Source organism: Pantherophis guttatus, chromosome 1 (assembly GCF_059756535.1).
Source record: "Pantherophis guttatus breed Tessera chromosome 1, ASM5975653v1, whole genome shotgun sequence".
In the NCBI taxonomy this organism is placed as follows: domain Eukaryota; kingdom Metazoa; phylum Chordata; class Lepidosauria; order Squamata; family Colubridae; genus Pantherophis; species Pantherophis guttatus.
Window position 1 is genome coordinate 30,405,319 of NC_142063.1, and position 19,292 is coordinate 30,424,610.

A 19,292-nucleotide genomic window follows, 5' to 3' on the forward strand; every position below is an offset into this window, starting at 1 on the left:
TTTTTTCAATGACTTATGCCCTTATCACTGCCTTCTTAGATTACTGCAATGTGCTCAACATGGGCTACCTTTGAAAGTCACTTGTGAGCTGCAGATGATTCAGAGCACAGTTTTTTGTGTACATGTTTGTCAATAGCAAGAGCAATTAGACTTACATACCACTTCATAGTGCTTTACAACACTTTCTAGGCTGTTTACAGAGTCAGCATATTGCCCCCAACAGTCTGGGTCCTTGGAAGGATGGAAGGCTGAGTCAACCTTGAGCTGGTCAGGATCAAACTCCTGGCATTATGCAATTAGCCTGCAATACTGCATTCTAACTACTGTACTACCACGGCTCCTCAATGGGAGCACATCACACCAATATTGTGGGACCTGTACTTGTTGCCAACAAGTCTTAAAGGGGTTATTTAAAGTGCTATAACTAACTTGTAAAATCCTACATGACTTGGTGCCTTGTCCTCTACAGGATTGCTTTCTCCCATTGGATTGCCCTAGCCAGTTCAACTACAGTACCCAACAACTGAAAGTGGACATAGCTTAAAGTTGTTGAGGTTGAGAAACACCAGTCTAGAAGTATAGCTTCATCCAGCTCCAACAGAGTCTCCTTAAATGGCAAGTTTGGCGGCACATACATTTGATGATAACGACAGTAATGTAGGAAAGATAGATATGCCCTGCAATGTTTGTGTATGTTTCAGTGATGCAGAAACAGGTTGTTTTTATACAACTTAATCACTTACCAGTTAAAACAACTTTTCCAGACACAAAAATAAGCAGTACAATTCTTGGTTTGACCATTCTGTAGATAAGCCCAGGAAACAGCTCTGGTTCATAACTACAATTTTCAGGAAAAAAATTTAAAGTAGACAAAATTTACTATCTATGAACCAACAAGATATCTTTCAGAGAGTTCTTTTTTTTTTTTTTAAATAGCCTTGGAATTTCCAGTGCCTAAAAAATAATCTGTTCTTCTCTGCTACTAGCTCCTTTTTGTTAACTCTATCCTTTCCCACTCTTTATTAATGACATTCTGATTCCTTTGTTTGCTCTTTGACAAGCAAAAATTACACATAAAAATGTTTTATACTTCAATTTTTATAGTTACAATCAATAAGTTACCTGTTTGCATAATTAAATAGGGCTGTATTTTTAATTAAATTAACTGGATATCTCCTTTCAAAAACACATGATTAAAAAAAAGTCATCTTACAATCACTTTATTTATATTCTAGAAAATGGCCCAGAGTCATTCTAGTATCTGGCATATAAATTGTAGTGAATACATTTTAAAAATATAGAATACCTTGACTTTGAAGACCAAAGGTGCTAACTGGTACCTCAGTATTCATCATTAATCGGGAGGTATGATGAGTATCAATGAGTACCAGACAAATTTTTCCCATAAAGAATAATATAGTGAGTCACAAAGCAGCTGACACCGACAAGTTCTAGCTTGTGCGTTGAGTTCCAAACAAATGACGAGTACTGGGACAAAATTTTTGTGTCAAAATGCATTGAATACAAGTTTCAAAAGAGCTGAGTACCAAGGTACCACTGTATTTCCCTCTGAATACTGTCTTTCTATATGGCAAATTCCTTACATATTGGGATAGCTTTGGGTTCACGTTTTGTACACAGCTTACTTTGATCATGCTGGTTCACATTTCTTAGTGCCATCCATATTTTCTGCCCTATCAGTTTTTAATATGCTTTGAAAACTGGTAACTGTGCACTATAAAGCAAAGTAGCAACCTCAGGTATAATTTATATTTCAAGTAATATATCTGAGCCCCATGCAGACCTCCAATCTAAGAAAATAAAATGGGAGCTGTAATGCATGAAGAATATAAATACAACTCTTGTTTATGACTCATTAAAGCAATTGTGTCTGATCCCAGGACTGCAGTTACCACCTTAGAAAAAAGACACGGATGCTTTAATCAGTTATAGTGATTGCATTTGCACTTCTTAATGTTTTAAAACACCCTTTTTCCAATACAATCTGAAGCATTACACTACAATCTGAAACATTACACAACCCTAATAACAATATAATCAGACTACAGTATTGTAGACTTCAGATTGTATTGGAAAAGGTGTTTCAAAATATTAAGAAGTGCAAATGTAGCCTCTAACTAATTAAAGCAACCATGTCTTTTTTCTAAGGTGGCACCTGCAGTCCTGGAAACAGATGCTGTTGCTTTAATGAGTCACAAACAGGAGCTACATTTACATTCTTATGTTCATCTTCCCATTAAAAAGTTAAAAACACGTTACAATGTGTCGACCTATTAATAATAAAAACATATTAAAACTACAATGTTAAAAACATATGTTACAATGTGTTCATCTTCCCATAAAAAGAGAAAGGTTGATAAAATGTCTTGAAAAGATAGAGGGCGATCAGGAATATCCACATGTTGCCTTCCGGTAGTAGCTGTTTTGAGCTTGCAAATTATGAATGGCTGACCTTTTCTAGAATGTTCATAGCCCACACCCCAATTACCACATATGCTTCCTGTCAAAATTAAATGTTTTACACTGAGAACTCAAAAGGAATAGAAAAGTGGGGTATAAATCAAAACAAGTGTCCCAAGTAAGGAACACTATTTGGTGAAATCCTATCTGGTTTTTACATGGTTCTCTTGCAACAAACCTAAATGGGATGCAGAGAAAAACAAAATATAACGATGATTTAATATTTCAGAAAAACACATCAGAGTCAGTCAACATAATAAAAGTTAAAAAAAAAGTATTTGCACTTAGATTGGTAAGAAAACCCAGGGGTTTTTTTTGGCACCAAGTTCTTATTTTTTTAAGAATCAGCAAACAGCACAAACCTGAGAGATCTTTCAGATCCTGAAAAAAAAGAATTGAATCATGAGTTTCCAAACTGATGATTAATTGGGCAACTGGACAACAATTTTGCTTGGATAAATAGAACTGCTTTCTCTTAGAAGACAGCTAGTTGATGCCATAAGTACCACAAAACAGCAAAAAATGCAAATGCCAGTATTTAGATCTGAAGCAAAAGGGCATGTTTCAGAATTCAACAGCCTCCCAAGACTATTTAGCCAACCTATCTGAACAATCAGTAGAAATACTATTGATATTCATCTGCCTTTCCCAACTTTAAGTCCTAAGCACTGTTGGGCTACAATTCCCACCATCTCAACCTGCCAGTGAATGGTCAGTTATGATGGAAGCCAAAGTCTTCCGGGTGCCTTTTCCCCTTGCACACACTTGGAGGAGACATACCTGCTGAATTGTTGATGAGTTAGAACTAATCCTTCTAAGCGGATGGGAAATCTCACATCACAACTGCCCACCATGTTCTGTATTTTGAAATCCAGGAATTTTGCAGGAAACCCGAGCTTCTGTACCACGCGAGCATACTTTCTGGCTGCCAGTCGTGACTGCTCTTCACTGCAAATTTACAACAAGCATTAAAAAAACAAAGCCAGCCAGCAAAGCTTTAAGACAAGAGTGAGTAATTTCAATTCTCTTAGTCACCTGTATTCTCCCAAACTGTTATTTTGGCTTCTGAAGGTTCTGCCCTACCACAATTACTAGTAATATCTTAATATCTATTAGAGTTTCCTGTTACTGAACAAAAAAAATTGGAGTGCTATCAGGCACCAGCCAACAGAACTACTCAAATAGCCTCAGTCAGTGACTTTATTGTTTATCGCCTATGTTACAAAAATCTCACCAGACTGCTTGTCTTCTCCTGGGAATGACCAGGTAAGGTCATATGGACTTTCGGGGAGATCAAGCTTATGCCGCTTCCCACTGCACAATGACTCCAAGCTATTTTCTTGAAACCAATTGCAGTTGCTAAATGGTATCACCAATGCAAAGCCTTTCATACTCAGCCAACCATGTCACTGTCCATGCTAGTGTTGTGGCTCCGTTACCTGAGCCTGTGTCATTGGCAGGAGAGGACTCCGAGAGTGAAGGAGAGGAGTTGGAAAGGCCTCCCTCTCCAGGACCCTCCTCTCTGGCAATGCCTTCGGTGTCCGTCGAAGGGCAAGAGATAGGGCCGGGGCCAAGCACGTTCACGCAGCCACAGATGGACAGTGATGAGGGTAATGAGTCTTGGCTGGATCCTTGGCAGTGTCGCAGAGATAAGCACGCACAACAGAAGAAAAGGCGTGCCAGAGATTAGGCTGAGTCACTGGACCACACCCCACAGGGTATAAAAGGAGGTAAGGTGGCCATTCAGACTCTGTGACGGACAAAACTAACTACTATCGAGTCACATTGCATCTCTGGAAACAACATTATCGGCCTTGGATTTATTTTACGAACTGGACAATTCTTGACTGTGTGTATTTTGTTTATTGAGTAAAAGTTCTTGGCAAGCAGTTACTGGGTTGCTGCCAAGCATCTTATTGGAAGAATTGGTTGTCTGCCAATTTATTTAACCCCTGGCTGTCTGTTTGTGTGCGTGTGTAAGACGGGGACAGAACAGCTAGCTGATGGTTTATGGGAACTGTAGTTCAACACACCTGGTAAGTACCAGTTTTGGGAAGATTAATTAACTTTGGTAGTATACCATAGTATGGTGGAATATTGCAAGAACATTTCTATTTTTTTTTTAAATGTGGAATTTCCAAGGGCACTATATTTGACAATACATTAGTTGGTCTTGTGGCACTAAATAAATGAAACAATTCCCAATGCAATAAATGTACATGTATATACTGCCTTAAAAACATTTCAAAGACAATGGCTGTTTCTTAGGATGATTACAGTGTTGCCTGATGCCCAGCCTGAACTAGATGGAGTGTTAATGGTCTGAACCAATGACGTTAGCCTTATATCACAATAATCCTATCCTTAGATGAAGAATCTTGTAAAGCTTAATAGTCCTACCTTTTGGCTCCTGTGCACACCATTTTACCAGAACTAAATATGAGGGCAGTTGTTCTTGGTTCTCTAATTCTCATAATTACAGCAGCAAATCTCTAAAATTCAGAAAAATCCAAATTTAAAATCCTTTTAAAACTGTATTAGTCATTGTATGAATATCTATTTATATCTTGCTATTATTATTTTTTACAAATAACTCAAGATGTGAGGCGAGTTGGGCTGAGAGTGAGTACCTGGCCCAAGGTCACCTAGCTGGCTTTCAGGGCTAAGGAAGGACTGGAACTCATAATCTCCTACTTTCTAGCCTTAACCACTGGACCAAATTTAGTTTATTTATTGAAAACCATAAACATTTGCTTTCTCATTCTATCATTATTTTGAGATTGCTTCAATAGTTGCAAGTGATCTTACTGGCCTGGGAAAGATCTTAGATAAATAGGTCTCTCCTTATAAAATATAGCTTATAAACATTATTAATAAAATCTATAAAATGTGAATGTAGCCTTTTATCTATTCAAATATTTATATGTCCTGATATATTTGGATTTACCAGGCCTGTGAGGACTATCCAGCTAATTGAGACCAAGGCTTGGCAGTTTTCAAGAGAAGTTTAGTTCTAAAGTTGACTCAGCCTTCCATCCTTTCAAGGTAGGTAAAATGAGGACCCGGATTGTGGGGGCAATAAGCTGACTTTGTATAAAAAAGAACACCGCTTAGGGGGGACCGAAAGCCCTACTAAGCAGGTATATACAAAAGTATGAAGGCTATTGCTTAACGCATTGTAAGCCGCCCTGAGTCTCCGGAAAAGGGCGGCATATAAATCGAACCAATAAATAAACAATAAATAAATAAATAGGCACCAAATCTAGTCAAATTTACATTAGGTCTGATTTCTTTCTTTGTTCTGACATTTAATTAGACAAACATCTAACATTATTATTCTCTACTCAAAGTTAGGAAACATATAACCTCAATTGTGCTGACTATTGCTTAGACAGACAGGAAATTATTACTTTTATTTATAATCTTCTGATAGTCTGTTAACTTAATCTGCAACATCTCTTTGAGAAACCATTCACTTGTAGCACTCCATCACCATCTTGTGATGTGCTTGGAATACTGTATTTTCTTTTGTAATTTTCAGGACTTATCTATTTTATTTTTTTCAAAAAATAAAGTTTGGTTTTCTTAACCTTGGGTGGGCTTGAAATATCTAGTCAGATACCTCTATGCTATGCTATGCTATGCTTCAATGTGCTAAAGAATATTATCATTTAATTCCAAAAATCATGAAAATTTTGAGAAAAATTTTAGTCCAAAGTTAAAGGGATAGAATAGAATTATTTATTGATCCAAGTGTGATTGGACGCACAAGGAATTTGTCTTTGGTGTATATGCTCTCAGTGTACATCAGAGAGCATTTCACCAAGGCTGCGATCTGCAGCGCCATCTTGGCATGAGCCATTTTGGATGATGCCAAATGTGGTATTTCTTGGTCGTTACAGCAAGAACTAGCAAGCTATTACCCTGAAGGGGTATGTGTGAATTGACTTGTGGGAGAGGAGTTTGAGACCCACTGTTCAGTCACATTCATTAACAATGTAGAAATTGTATGGGCTGGCTTGGAACATGCAGAGCAGGATGTTCCAAAGTGGTTTTTCCAAAAGACAACTGAACTTTCTTATTTTTTTATTTGAAAATGTTTCACTTCTCATCCAAGAAGCTTCTTCGGTTCTCCGAGTTCTCAGTTCTCAGAAGTAAAGAAACTTCTTGGATGAGAAGCGAAACGTTTTCAAAGAAAAAAAATAATTAAGAAAGTCCAGTTGCCTTTTGGAAAAAGCACTTTTGGAACAACCGTGACCTGGATGATTGAGAATCTCCATAGATATGCAGGGCAGAAATTAATTTTTCAATAGAAGCAGGGAAGAATATGTCAGATAGCAGAGGGAGTGGGATAATATAGACTAGCACAGGGGTGTCAAACTCCAGGCCCATGGGCCAGATCCGGCCCCTGGGGTGCTTAGATCTGGCCCGCGAGGCCGCCCTGGAAACAGTGAAGGACTGGCCCGCAGTGCTTCTGCCAGTGAAAACAGAGCTCAGGAGGGCAGAGGGTTGCAGGAGGCCATCACAGCTGAAAATGGAGCTCGCAAGGGCTGCGGGCAGCCCTCCCGAGCTTCGTTTTCGCTGACAGAGGGTTGCAGGAGGACATCGCAGCTGGAAATAGACTCCAGGAGCCAGTGGTGGGATTCAAAATTCTTTACTACCGGTTCTGTGGGCGTGGCTTGTTGGGCATGGCATGGCTTGTTGGGCGTGGCTTGTTGGGCATGGCAGGGGAAGGATACTGCAAAATCCCCATTTCCTCCCAATCAGCTGGGACTTGGGAGGTAGAGAATAGATGGGGGCAGGGCCAGTCAGAGGTGGTATTTACCGGTTCTCTGAACTACTCAAAATTTCCGCTACCGGTTCTCCAGAACTGGTCAGAATCTGCTGAATACCATCTCTGCCGGGAGCCCATTTTTGCTGGCAGGGCGCTCGGGTCAGCACAGGTGCTCCAACATGAGTGACGTTGAACTGGCCACACTCACCCCAGCCATGCCCATCCCAGCCCTCCCGAGGTCAAACACAACCCTGATGTGGTTGTCAATGAAGTCGAGTTTGACACCCCTGGACTAGCCTAACAGTTCCTCTTTGGTTGTAAAATATAACTGGAATTAGAGTTGACTTTCCAGACTCTCAAAAATACTGCTTTGGGCAACTGTATCTTTTGAGCTCAGTGAGGTACGCTAGTCAAGGCTTGGAGATGATGTTATGGGATTGTCAGGTGTGTGTCCTACATTCCGTAGGCAGCCTTTTATAACAGAAGAATAGCGGAGTGAATATAGATAAGAAATGAGCAAGCAAAGCATGGCAATTCTAAGTAGATATTCACTGGCCAGGATACTATTATAAAGCCACTTTGGAAAAGGCAAACTTAAAGAGAGTCTATTTGGACCAAGCAATTGCCTGGAACATCTTTATAGAGGTCAGATAATAATAATAATAATAATAATAATAATAATAATAATAATAATAATAATAATAATAATAATAATAATAATAATAATAATTTTATTTCTATACCGCCCTTCTCCCGAAGGACTCAGGGCGGTGTACAGCCTATTTAAAAACAGAATAAACATCAATTTAGAATAATTTAAAAGTATTAAATAAATTTGGCTTAATTTAAAACCCCAAAAATTTAAAACATCCAATTAAAAATTATGTTGCTAACCCAGCCTGGCGGAACAATAGGGTCTTGAGTGCGCAGCGAAATACCTGGAGGTCAGAAATCTTACGAATTTCCGGGGGCAGTTCATTCCACAGGGCTGGGGCTCCCACAGAGAAGGCCCTCCCCCTGGGTGTCGCCAGCCGACATGACTTGGCCCATGGCACCCTGAGGAGACCCTCTCTGTGGGAGCGAACTGGCCTGTGGGAGGCTATTGGTGGCAGAAGACGGTCTCGAAGGTACCCGGGTCCTATGCCATGGAGCGCTTTAAAGGTGGAGACCAACACCTTGAATCGCACGGAATCACGGAATCGCACCTTGGAAGACCACTGGGAGCCAGTGCAGCTCGCGCAGGAGGGGTGTCACGTGGGCGCAACGGGTTGCACCCATAACTACCCGCACGGCCGCATTCTGGACCAGTTGGAGCCTCCGAGTGCTCTTCAAGGGGAGCCCCATGTAGAGAGCATTGCAATAGTCCAACCGGGAGGTAACAAGGGCGTGAGTGACTGTGTGCAGGGCGTCCCGATCCAGAAAGGGCTGCAACTGGCGAATCAGGTGAACCTGATAAAAGGCCCCCCTGGCCACGGCCGTCATATGTTCTTCTAAAGACAGCCGTGCGTCCAGGAGGACACCCAGATTGCGAGCCCTCTCTGTGGGGGGCAAAGATTCACCCCCAATAGTCAGCGATGGCACCTGCTGACTATATCGGGACGCCAGAAGCCACAACCACTCGGTCTTGGAAGGGTTGAGTCTGAGCCTGTTCCTCCCCATCCAGACCCGCACGGCCTCCAGGCAGCGAGACATCACATCAAGGGCATCGTTGGGGTGGTGAACAGAAGGAGCCTCAGAGGTGGAAATAAAAATCCTTAAATGAGAGAGAGAACTAGTGCTTACCTTTGGATTATATTCTGCATTTCTGGCATGAAGGGCTATATTCTTTAGGTCCAATTTGCAAGCCAAATTTACAGTGGCTACTATGTTCCTGGCAGAACAACAGGAACAAAAAAAAGCCTTTAGGAACTTTACATAAAAGGAGTGCAATAACATAAGTAAAAATAGATTCTTTCTCATTTTTCTTTTTATTCCAAGAATCACTACAGGCTCTGGAATTCTTTTTTTAAAGAAATATTATTTTATTGTGTCATTAAAAAACACAAGTAGTACATTGTATTAGTGGGTACAGTGGTATTTATATTGTGTTATCTAGAACAGTGGCACCCAACCTTTCGGACACCAGGGACCGGTTCCGTGGAGAGAGGTTTTTCCGTGGACCGCAGGGGGCGTGGTTTTGTGCGCTGCCTGCATTCTGTGGATGGGGCTTTGCTTGTTTGCGCAGACAGGTTTCTGGAATGCCAAGGACTGGTACCTGTCCATGAACCAGGGGTTGAGGACCCCTGATCTAGAGATTATCAACTCTCTGATAATTTAGGGCTGATTCTTACAGCATTTTCCTACTTGTGTCTAAGTGTGGCACAAACATTTATGTCCTGGAAAAACCCTTTTTTCTAATGACAAAACTGGGACCAGCAACAGGGGAAGCAAATTTCTTGCTAATATATTTTTCTACCAAGACAAAGATTGGTAGATAGCAATAGGGGCTAGACTTTTTCCTAGTAGTTTTGCTAAGATGCTATCAAGGTAAAAAATCCATATACTGCTTAATCTTTTCAAGAAGTCTGCTGAATCTAAAGATATGATTAACAGTGTCTGGTCCCCAACAGAATTGATGATAACAATAATCCAAAATTTGACTGTACTGAACTGTCTTTTTGCCTTCTGATAGCTCTCTTTTAAAAAACATTTTTAATTATGTTTAATTACAAGAAAAAAGAATCAAAGGATAGATAAGGAAAAAATGAAAACAATTGTGGCTCCTTTTATTGAATTGTTCCCATCTTAATCATCCCCTCTATATTTTTTTCCCTCTTACTTTGTAATTATTCAGGATTCTGGATGGCTCGACTGGGAGCTGCTTGTTTCATGATACTGACTGAGTCATCTTTATCAGAAGGGAAGGCGTGTGGAGACCTTCATTAGGTCACTATTTAGGCCAGCTGGTGAGCAAGATCTCCCTTCTCTCCACCCTGCAAATTACCAAGGGTATCTCAAAACAACTGAAAACGTGGAGAAACAGCCTTAAAGATGAAGGATGTGCAGCTGAACCATGCTGTGAAAAAATCAAGAGGCCAAAAGATTTGATAGACACTTGATGTCTGCTTGAAGAGGAGGGTTAAGAAATAGACAGTGGTGGAACAGCCCAATATTATTTGGATTAAAAAAGTAGACACTAGAAACATGGGTAGTTTGAAAAACTCAAAAGATAGTTTACTATAAAAGACACTTTTGTTTTGTGTAGGTCTGTTACCTTGTCTTATAAGAAAAACACCATAATTTCCTTATGGGACTATATTGATGGCATGGTATTTAATTGCCATCCAATTCTGGAAAACTTTTTTTTAATCAAATGTTGGATATGATGCTGCGTTATTACAAATGTCTCAAAAACATTGTATGGTTTTACAGTTGTTGGCAATTTTTGCATACAAAGCTGCTTAATAAATTCCCATAACTTATAAAAAGTCCCCTGTTGTCTTTTGAAGATGATTGGTTTCCATCAGATTCAGAGAATTTAGCAGCAATAGATAATTAGATGCCCTCAGCCTGTGAGAGTAATCAAATAGAAAAAAAGTTGGGGAAAAATATAAATGATAGAAGAACACCGATTTGAAACTGTTGTAAAAAGGAAATATATGTTTTATGTTTGTGTTTGTTTTGTTTTTAAAAGAGAAATAACAATAAACATTATTTTTAAAAAAACAAATAGAAAAAAAGTTTACTCAATATGTCCATTACAGAAATCTGAATCTTGTTCTCATTTTTCAAAATGGGCTTTCTCAAAGCAAGAAATGAGAACAAGAGCTGTTCTCAATTCCAAGTGCGTAGTTTTGCTCTGTTGCTTCTGTAAATAGATGCAGATTGTCACATTTGCTTTGTGGATGTGTTCTACTAACAATACTTTTTAGAAGTTTTCCAATTTGGCAACCCCCAGCCCTCTCCTACCCAATTAGGTAACATCTTCAGTGTGAGTCAGTGTAGGCTTTGCTGCCTCTCTCTCTCTCTCTGTGTGTATATATATGATAGCTTGCCCTGCTATTTTTGGTAGGATACTTTATTTTCTGCCTATCTAGTATTGATGCCTGCTTATCTGAGCGCTGGCTGATTGAGGAAATTTTTATTTCTTTATTTCTTTTTACTTTATTTAGTTTGTCAAACATGTACGAAATAACAGATATAAGTATAAACATGGATATGAACACAGGAAATGGGTACGAATAAATGGGGACAGTAGGACAGGGACGGTAGGTATGCTGGTGCGCTTACGCACGCCCCTTACAGATTTCTTAGGAATGGGGTGAGGTCCACATTAGACAGTTTGTTAAAATTATGAGACTTGTCCTCTAGGAAACAAAAAGATTAGAACACATCCCCTTCAGCAACCAACATTACTTAGTTGGGTAACAAAACCCCTCAAGAAAAAAAAAATCAAGCTCAAATAAGAACCAAGAACTCCATAGCATCAACTCCTTCTGTTCTCCCTACTGAAGTTCATCTCTTCTTCTTTGCAAATTTATTTGCCCTAGCTTCTGGCCCATTTTACTATCTTAGTAAGAGGGAGAGGCTATGCTTTCTGGCTGCTGTGAAATTTACTTCTTTGATTGCTAAAATATTTTACGCTCTCTTTAACCCTCAGAACATAGTAAAAAGATCAATCAAATGCTTAACTGAAGTTGGCAGGCCACCAAAATATTTTCACTCAGCCAATAAAATGCCCAACTGAGTCCTCACGATAGTGGCACAACTATGGCATGGATACACCCAACAACTTGCTACCTTTGAAGAGTCTTGTGGATTCTGATGGTAATATTTCCTTCCTTTTAGTCAAATCTGGCTCTTTGAGACCATGTCCTCTTCCAGAATTATTTTTTCTCCCATTTCCCAATCTAGTTTACTGTACAAGGTTCGTCAGATCCTGCCATTGAGCTAATAGATACCAGGCCATATTCTACTACTTTCAATTGAAAATGAAAGTTTTCTAAGCATCTATCAGCAAGTCTGACATCACACATTACTCTAAATCATAATCTAATTTAGATTAGATAGCATTTGGCTCATTCTATACAGTATGTTATAGTTAAAGAAAAGCATTGCTTAGTCACAATATGTGAATAACCATCAAAAGTGACTTTTACTAAAAATGAATTGCAAACTGATGGGAGGGGGATAATGGAAATGCAGGTCTCTCTATGACTTATATTAGGTTTTAAAATCCACTCCCATTTACTCATCCAATTATTAATATGGCTACAATCCTGCTTTATACTTGGATTTTCTTATCACTTCAAATTTAGTCTTGATTGTATGCCGAAAAGCATACAAAAATCACTCTCAGGTTGTGTTTCCAATAATATGATAGAAAATGCATTGCACTTAAATATAGAGGCTATATTTATATTTGGACAGGAGATTACCAGGGAATATCAGAGTTATACGCTAGACTGGGAAGCAAAGTCATCCTAGAAAGTTAATGGCAAGTCACTTCGGTACTGTTACCTAGGAAACTTACAAATGCATCTTTGCCTTTTTCTTCAGGCCATATGCTTGACTTAATCATAGCTTACTCAATTATTCGACATTCTAAGACTGAATATTCCACCGAGCCATTAACTACTCCCACTAATTGGGTTTTCATTTACATGCTTGACTAAAATGTGACAACTGCCAATGTGCCAAATCAACTAGCTTTTGAGTAAAACTTACTGTAACTGTGGGACAATGCCAGAAGCTTCTGAAGTAGGGTTCACAGGAGTCATGGGAGCTATGGGGGCTATGGAGGGACACGTCCCAGAAAAATCAGATGATGGCTCAATTGCGTTTTCATCTCTCTGTTGGGACCCCGCACTGTCCTCCGAGAAGATTCCACTGTCTTGTATTCCCAACTGAGGGTCTTGAGAGTCTTCCAGCATGTTGTTATTGTTGTTGCTGCCATGTTTGCCATCTTGTCCAAAATCATCTGGTAGGAAGCTGAGATCTACTGAAGAGAAGTCTTTGCCTTGGTCAGGCTGAGAAGTAAACAATGTGCCCGGAATGACAGAAATAGGCAAATCTGATTCAAAGGGACTCATGGGAGAATACATTTGAGGGCTATTTGATGGAAGATCATCCTTTCAAAGATAGAGGAGCAAAAAACATTTCAGGCACTTTGACTTTATAGATACATAAAGTCCTTTATAGATACACAAAGTCCTACGGAGTGCCACTCCCTAAAAACACCATAATTTCCTTATGGGACTATATTGATGGCATGGTATTTAATGACTTGGCTTTGATTGTTGTACAAAAACAAGAGTAAGTGAAAGGTGTTTTTTTTTTTTTTTGAAGTGCAGTAGTAAAACTTGCAAACTACAAGCCAAAGCTCAGTGAACCACCTCAGGTTTTGGATATGTGGAGAAATTTTACCAATATGTGCAACAGCAAATTATTTTCATTTTTTAATTATGAGACTAATAAATAGCTTTATGCTTTTACTCAGGATGGAAAAGGCATTGTTTTTAAAATGAACCTGGATGCTCCTAGATCCTGAATTTTAGTAGATACTGTTTTTCTCCCTTGAATAATCTCTCTACAATATTACAATTCTAAACACATTTATTAGGAAGCAAATTCCGTGAATCTCCTAATTTTTACATCTAGGCAACTGGGCTGAGCAAACTAAGTTATTTATTTATTCCATGAACTCAGAAGAGATCAGTGTTATTCTTAGAGTACCCTGCTAGAGAAATTTCTTATTCTTATTAGGTATGATTGACAACCTTATGTTCTGATTTAAAAAAAATGAGAATACTGGTAATACATTTTCTAATACTTCTTAAAAGGCATATGATTTTGTGAGTTGCTGCTTATTTCATCAGTTGTAGGCCTGGTTATGCATCTGATGAAATAAAGATAGAAGTAGCTATTCTCTACATCTGATCCAGTGGTGGGTTGCTCCCGGTTCTGTCCAGTTCTATAGAACTGGTAGTAAAATTGCCAGGAGGCTCCGCCCACCCTGAATGATGTCATGAATGACGTCATGAATGACGATCTGCGCATGCACAGAAGTGCACGCGCGCCCCTATTGCGAACTGGTAGTAAAGGTAAGTAGAACCCACCCCTGATCTGATCAAGTGGACAGCAGCTCACGAAATTGCATGTCTTTTAATAAAAAGTGTTAGAAAAATCACTACCAAACTCCTTTTCATTTCTCACCACTATAGACCAACACCACTGCCCATCTACAGTAATATGGAAACCATGATCTATGGTTTAGCAAATTATATGCTCTAAATCAATTCTGAGCTTTTAAACAATCCTGGCAAAGCAATTTATGGCCTAGTGCAGGGGTCTCCAGCCTTGGCGACTTTAAGACTTGTGGACTTTAACTCCCAGAATTCCTTAGCCAGCTGGCACTGTGCACTGTGCACTATGTAAATTTGACAACTGGCTCTAATTAAATAAAGCTTGTTTACTTTTGAGGAAGAGAATTTCCTCAAAAACTATTATTCAAGAAAGGGATCAACTAGGACGTTCCCTTAGTGGTTTGAGGTTACCACTTTTGTTTGGCTATATGTCATGATCTGTCTCAGAAACTATGGTGCCAAGTAGAACAATGGGAAGTGATAATGATTCAGCAAACCCCCAATTTAAATCTTCTGTCTTGATGTTAATTTAATAGAGAATCCATCACCTCTCAGTGCAGAGTTTGCCATTTGGTAGCACTTATCCAGAATTAGCTTATCATTAGAATACATATATACAAGCTGAATCTAGTAGAATAAATAAGATAAACAGGCACATTGTCCTTCTTACAGGCTGCCTGCTAATACAGGTAGTCCTCGGGCTTACAACCACAATTGAGTCCAAAATATCTGTTGTTAAGTGAGTTTTGCTCCATTTTATTGACTTTTCTTGCTACAGTTATTAAGTGAATCACTGCAATTGATAGGTTAATAACCTGGTTGTTAAATTAATTTGATTTCCCCGTTGACTTTGTCAGAAAGTTGCAAAAGGTGATCCCATGTCCCCGGGACACAGCAAAAGTCATAAATATGAACTCGTTTCCAAGCATTTGAATTTTGATCACGGGGATGCTGCAAATGTAACTATGAAAAATGGTCATAAAGCCACATTTTTCAGTGCTGTTGTAACTTTGAATGGTCACTAAATGAACTAAGTCGAGGATTACCTGTATAATAGGCTGAGAATGTCACAAAGATAAGATACTTGCTAAATTTATTCAAGCAGGATATTTGTACCTTCAGGGAGCAAGAAACAAACAAGGATTACTAATCAAAGCTAATGATTTCTTTTAGGCAAACTGAACTCTTTGTTATTGGTTTTATATACCATTTTTTATTGGTTTTATATACCATTTTTTATTGGTTTTATATACCATATTATTTTGCCATATCTATGCAGTTATCTTGCCATTTATTGGCAAGGTAACTGCAAGTATGTATGTATGTATATGTGTGTATACACGCACGCATGCGCACACACACACACACACACAGAGAGAGTTAATGTATAACTCTGGAATTTCCTAGCTATAGAAATATATGCAATTCTCTCCAAACAATAACTGACTACATTAGAGAAAGGTTTAAGTTTATACAACACACTTATACATAATTGATTTTTGTGGCTTCACAAAACATACTAAACTAGTAATATACATTTTAAGATTACATTAAAATGTAATCAACCAGTTCCCCATTCACAAGCACAAAAAGATACATCAGAGCCACTTTTATACTAACCTAAACTAACAACCTTCACTTTACCTGGCTTGAACACTCATCTAGGTAGCTTTCCAATGAGAATTCCCCATCCATGGATGGCTTCTAATGGTACTGAGTAAATTAACAAGAAATTTAATCCTCCTCTGTTTCTTGTTCAGTCACGGAGTTAAAACCCTTTTAGAGTAGAGAGAAGTTAAAAATTGCTATTCTAAAAGAAAGTCAGCTGCAGCCATTATTTTTCTACCTTAAAGCCTTTGAGCCTGAATTACTCCAAGCAGCTGAATGAAGTATGGACCTCTTTATCTGAGAAGAGAATCAAGGATTCTTTCATTAAAATTGGGGCATTAGAATCACCTGTGTGCTACTTCAGTAAGTCTTGTGGAATCCTTAAGCTAGTAGGGAGTATTTTATTGCCCAAGAGTTTTATTTCATGTTGTAAATGTCTAAATTATACAATAGGTAGTAACAAGAGTTTAGTGGCTGTTTCTTTGCTTTATTGATAATTAAGATGATACTTTAGGATAGATAGCACTTTTTGTCTTTTTCCCCCCTTAAAAATTGTAACTTCAGTTTCTGGCAACTTTGATCAATAGTGGTTTGCGGAATACAAGAAAGGAGTTGTTTGTAGGCCTCCATGCAGCCCTAAGAGCTCAAGTTGCTGAGGCCTTGAATGAGCAAAGACATTAATTCTGTAGGATTCCCACAGAAAAAATGGATATATTTGTCCAACAGGTTGACTATAATTAACTGAATCAGGATTTGGGGTATGTATGATACAATGTTACTTCTAGTAACTACACAACACATTGAGCTAAATTTTAGTTGGCAATTTGTGGGTCAGTACCTGTGAAAACACAAGCCCTGAGCACTAATCCATGCTCAAAGTGTGATTTGGATCATGTAGAACCTGTCAGGAAAACCTTAAACCAGTGTTTCCAGGAGCACGCCCTTGGGGAGGTACAGACAAGACTCTAGAGAGGTGTGAAGAATCTTTTAGCTACATTGTTATAACACATCTACCTTTCCCAAAGTTTCACTGTATTTTCATTGTTAATTGATGATCATTTGGTGTTTGGATATCTACAGTACTGAACTGAATTTGTACTGGCCATGGCCTTGTGTAAGTGGGGCAAAATATCATCACCAAATTGTGTGCGGGGCTGAAAAACGAACAATCCAACATATAGTGACAGAATGCCAAAATAGAGTCTATAATGGACTTTGCTGACTTCCTGGCTGTGACAAATGAAGCAAAAAATTGTATCTGTAATCTAATATTTCACATTTTGTATTTCATATTTTTATCTTTTGTTTTGTTGAATGTGCTATAGGATACATACATACATGCATATTGCAATATCTTGAGGACACTTACCCAAGTCAACAGCCATTTCTCTATCCTTTAAACTCCAATCTGTCTTAAAATCAGAACTGCTCAGAATTGTCGTAAAATGCTATTATTCCCCACTTTTCTCAAAGCTTTTCCAGAAGAGTGTGCCTGAATTATACAACCCATTTCTACAACTGTTTTAAAGATTTAACTCTTAGTGAGTTAAATTTTAGAATTCCCTAAAAATGTACCTGTGTTGTATCATTTTCAGCTTCTTCTAACATAGAAAATAGGATCTATATTTTAAACAGAAGCAAGTCAATTGGAAATGATAGATACTTGAAATAGATGTCCAGGACAACAAGACTTTTCACAGAAAAAGTCAAGGCAAGAAAGAATCTAAATCTACACATCACATTAAGCTATAAAGCAATTCAAGTTTGCATTAATAATTATATAACAGTGACCACTATTTGTCAATCGTATATATAATTTGTCAAACCAACCCTTACAGAGCTAGATGTGCAATTCTTTCAAATCAGGGCTTATCACAATATATGAATCCAATGCTTGCATGCTATATTATTTCCCATAATCATGGTTTGATACAGGTAAAGATCAGGATAATATAGGATATAGACTTGTAATAAGAATGTGGTCTTTTTCTTTTTACATAGCTTTACTTCTCCTATTATGGAAAAAAATGTGAGAAGAAAACTTTTTATTTGTGAAGGTAATTCATTGTGAATACTTCCTAGTTTGTTGAATACAGGTAGTCCTCAACTTACAACAGTTCATTTAGTGACCATTCAAAGTTACAGCAGCACTGGAAAAAATGACCTTTTTTCTTATTTACAACCATTGTAGCAGCCCTATGGTCACATAATCAAAAATCAGATGTTTGGCTACTGACTCATGACACTTGCAGTGTCCTGGAGTTGTGCGATTCCCTTTTGTGACCTTCTGACAAGCAAATACAATGGGGAAACCAGATTCACTTAACTAGATTACTAACTTAACTGCAATGATTCACTTAAGATATATTTATTTTATTTTATTTTATATTGGATTTCTATACCGCCCTTCTCCCTAAGGACTCAGGGCGGTGTACAGCCAGATTTAAAAAAAAAAAAAAAAAACAAAAAAAAACATGCAGAACAAATATTAAAAACAATTAAAAGATATATAAATTTGGCCCAATTAAAACTCATTTACCAATTAAAAACGTTTAAAACATTTAAAAACAGTTAAAAATTTCATCTTAAGCCAGCCCGGCTTGTTTAAATAAATGGGTTTTAAGGGCGCGACGGAAGGCACTGAGGTCTTGGATTCTCCTTATCTCTGGGGGGAGCTGATTCCAGAGGGTAGGTGCCCCCACAGAGAAGGCTCTCCCCCTGGGGGTCACCAGCCTACATTGTCTGGCTGATGGCACCCCGAGGAGGCCCTCTCTGTGGGAGCGCACGGGTCGATGGGAGGTCGTTGGTAGCAGCAGGCGGTCTCGAAGATAGCTAGGCCCTATGCCATGGAGCGCTTTAAAGGTGATAACCAACACCTTGAAGCGCACCCGGAAGACAACTGGGAGCCAGTGCAGCTCGCGCAGGAGCGGTGTTACATGGGAGCGCCATGCTGCTCCCGTCACTACCCGCGCTGCTGCGTTCTGGACCAGCTGGAGCCTCCGGGTGCTCCTCAAGGGGAGCCCCATGTAGAGAGCGTTGCAATAGTCAAGGCGAGAGGTGACGAGGGCGTGAGTGACTGTGCACAGGGAATCCCGATCAAGAAAGGGCCGCAACTGGCGAATCAGGCGAACCTGACAAAAGGTCCCCCTGGTTACAGCCGTCAGATGTTCCTCCAAGGACAGCTGCATATCCAGGAGGACTCCCAGATTGCGAGCCCTCTCTGTGGGGGCCAATGACTCGCCCCCAATAGTCAGTGATGGAGTCAACTGACTATATCGGGATGCCGGGAGCCACAGCCACTCAGT

The 19,292-nt window shown here is 39.0% G+C and overlaps 1 protein-coding gene and 1 long non-coding RNA gene across 2 annotated transcripts in view; one reads left to right on the forward strand and one right to left on the reverse strand.

Annotated features, from left to right (window-relative positions):
• Positions 1 to 10,725, forward strand: part of LOC117675103 (uncharacterized) — a 14,494-nt gene extending 3,769 nt beyond the window's left edge. The window contains exons 2-3 of the long non-coding RNA XR_004594119.2: positions 3,368 to 3,489; positions 10,089 to 10,725. This is a non-coding gene — a long non-coding RNA (uncharacterized LOC117675103). The remainder of the gene's footprint in view (positions 1 to 3,367; positions 3,490 to 10,088) is intronic.
• TBPL2 (TATA-box binding protein like 2) overlaps positions 1 to 16,109 on the reverse strand; it is an 18,076-nt gene extending 1,967 nt beyond the window's left edge. The window contains exons 1-6 of the mRNA XM_034433434.2: positions 16,024 to 16,109; positions 12,962 to 13,365; positions 9,038 to 9,125; positions 4,882 to 4,973; positions 3,262 to 3,429; positions 744 to 838 (exon numbers count right to left, since the gene is read on the reverse strand). Of these exons, the coding sequence (XP_034289325.1) occupies positions 744 to 838; positions 3,262 to 3,429; positions 4,882 to 4,973; positions 9,038 to 9,125; positions 12,962 to 13,365; positions 16,024 to 16,074 (898 nt within the window). The 5' untranslated portion in view covers positions 16,075 to 16,109. The remainder of the gene's footprint in view (positions 1 to 743; positions 839 to 3,261; positions 3,430 to 4,881; positions 4,974 to 9,037; positions 9,126 to 12,961; positions 13,366 to 16,023) is intronic.
• Between the last annotated feature and the right edge of the window lie 3,183 nt (positions 16,110 to 19,292).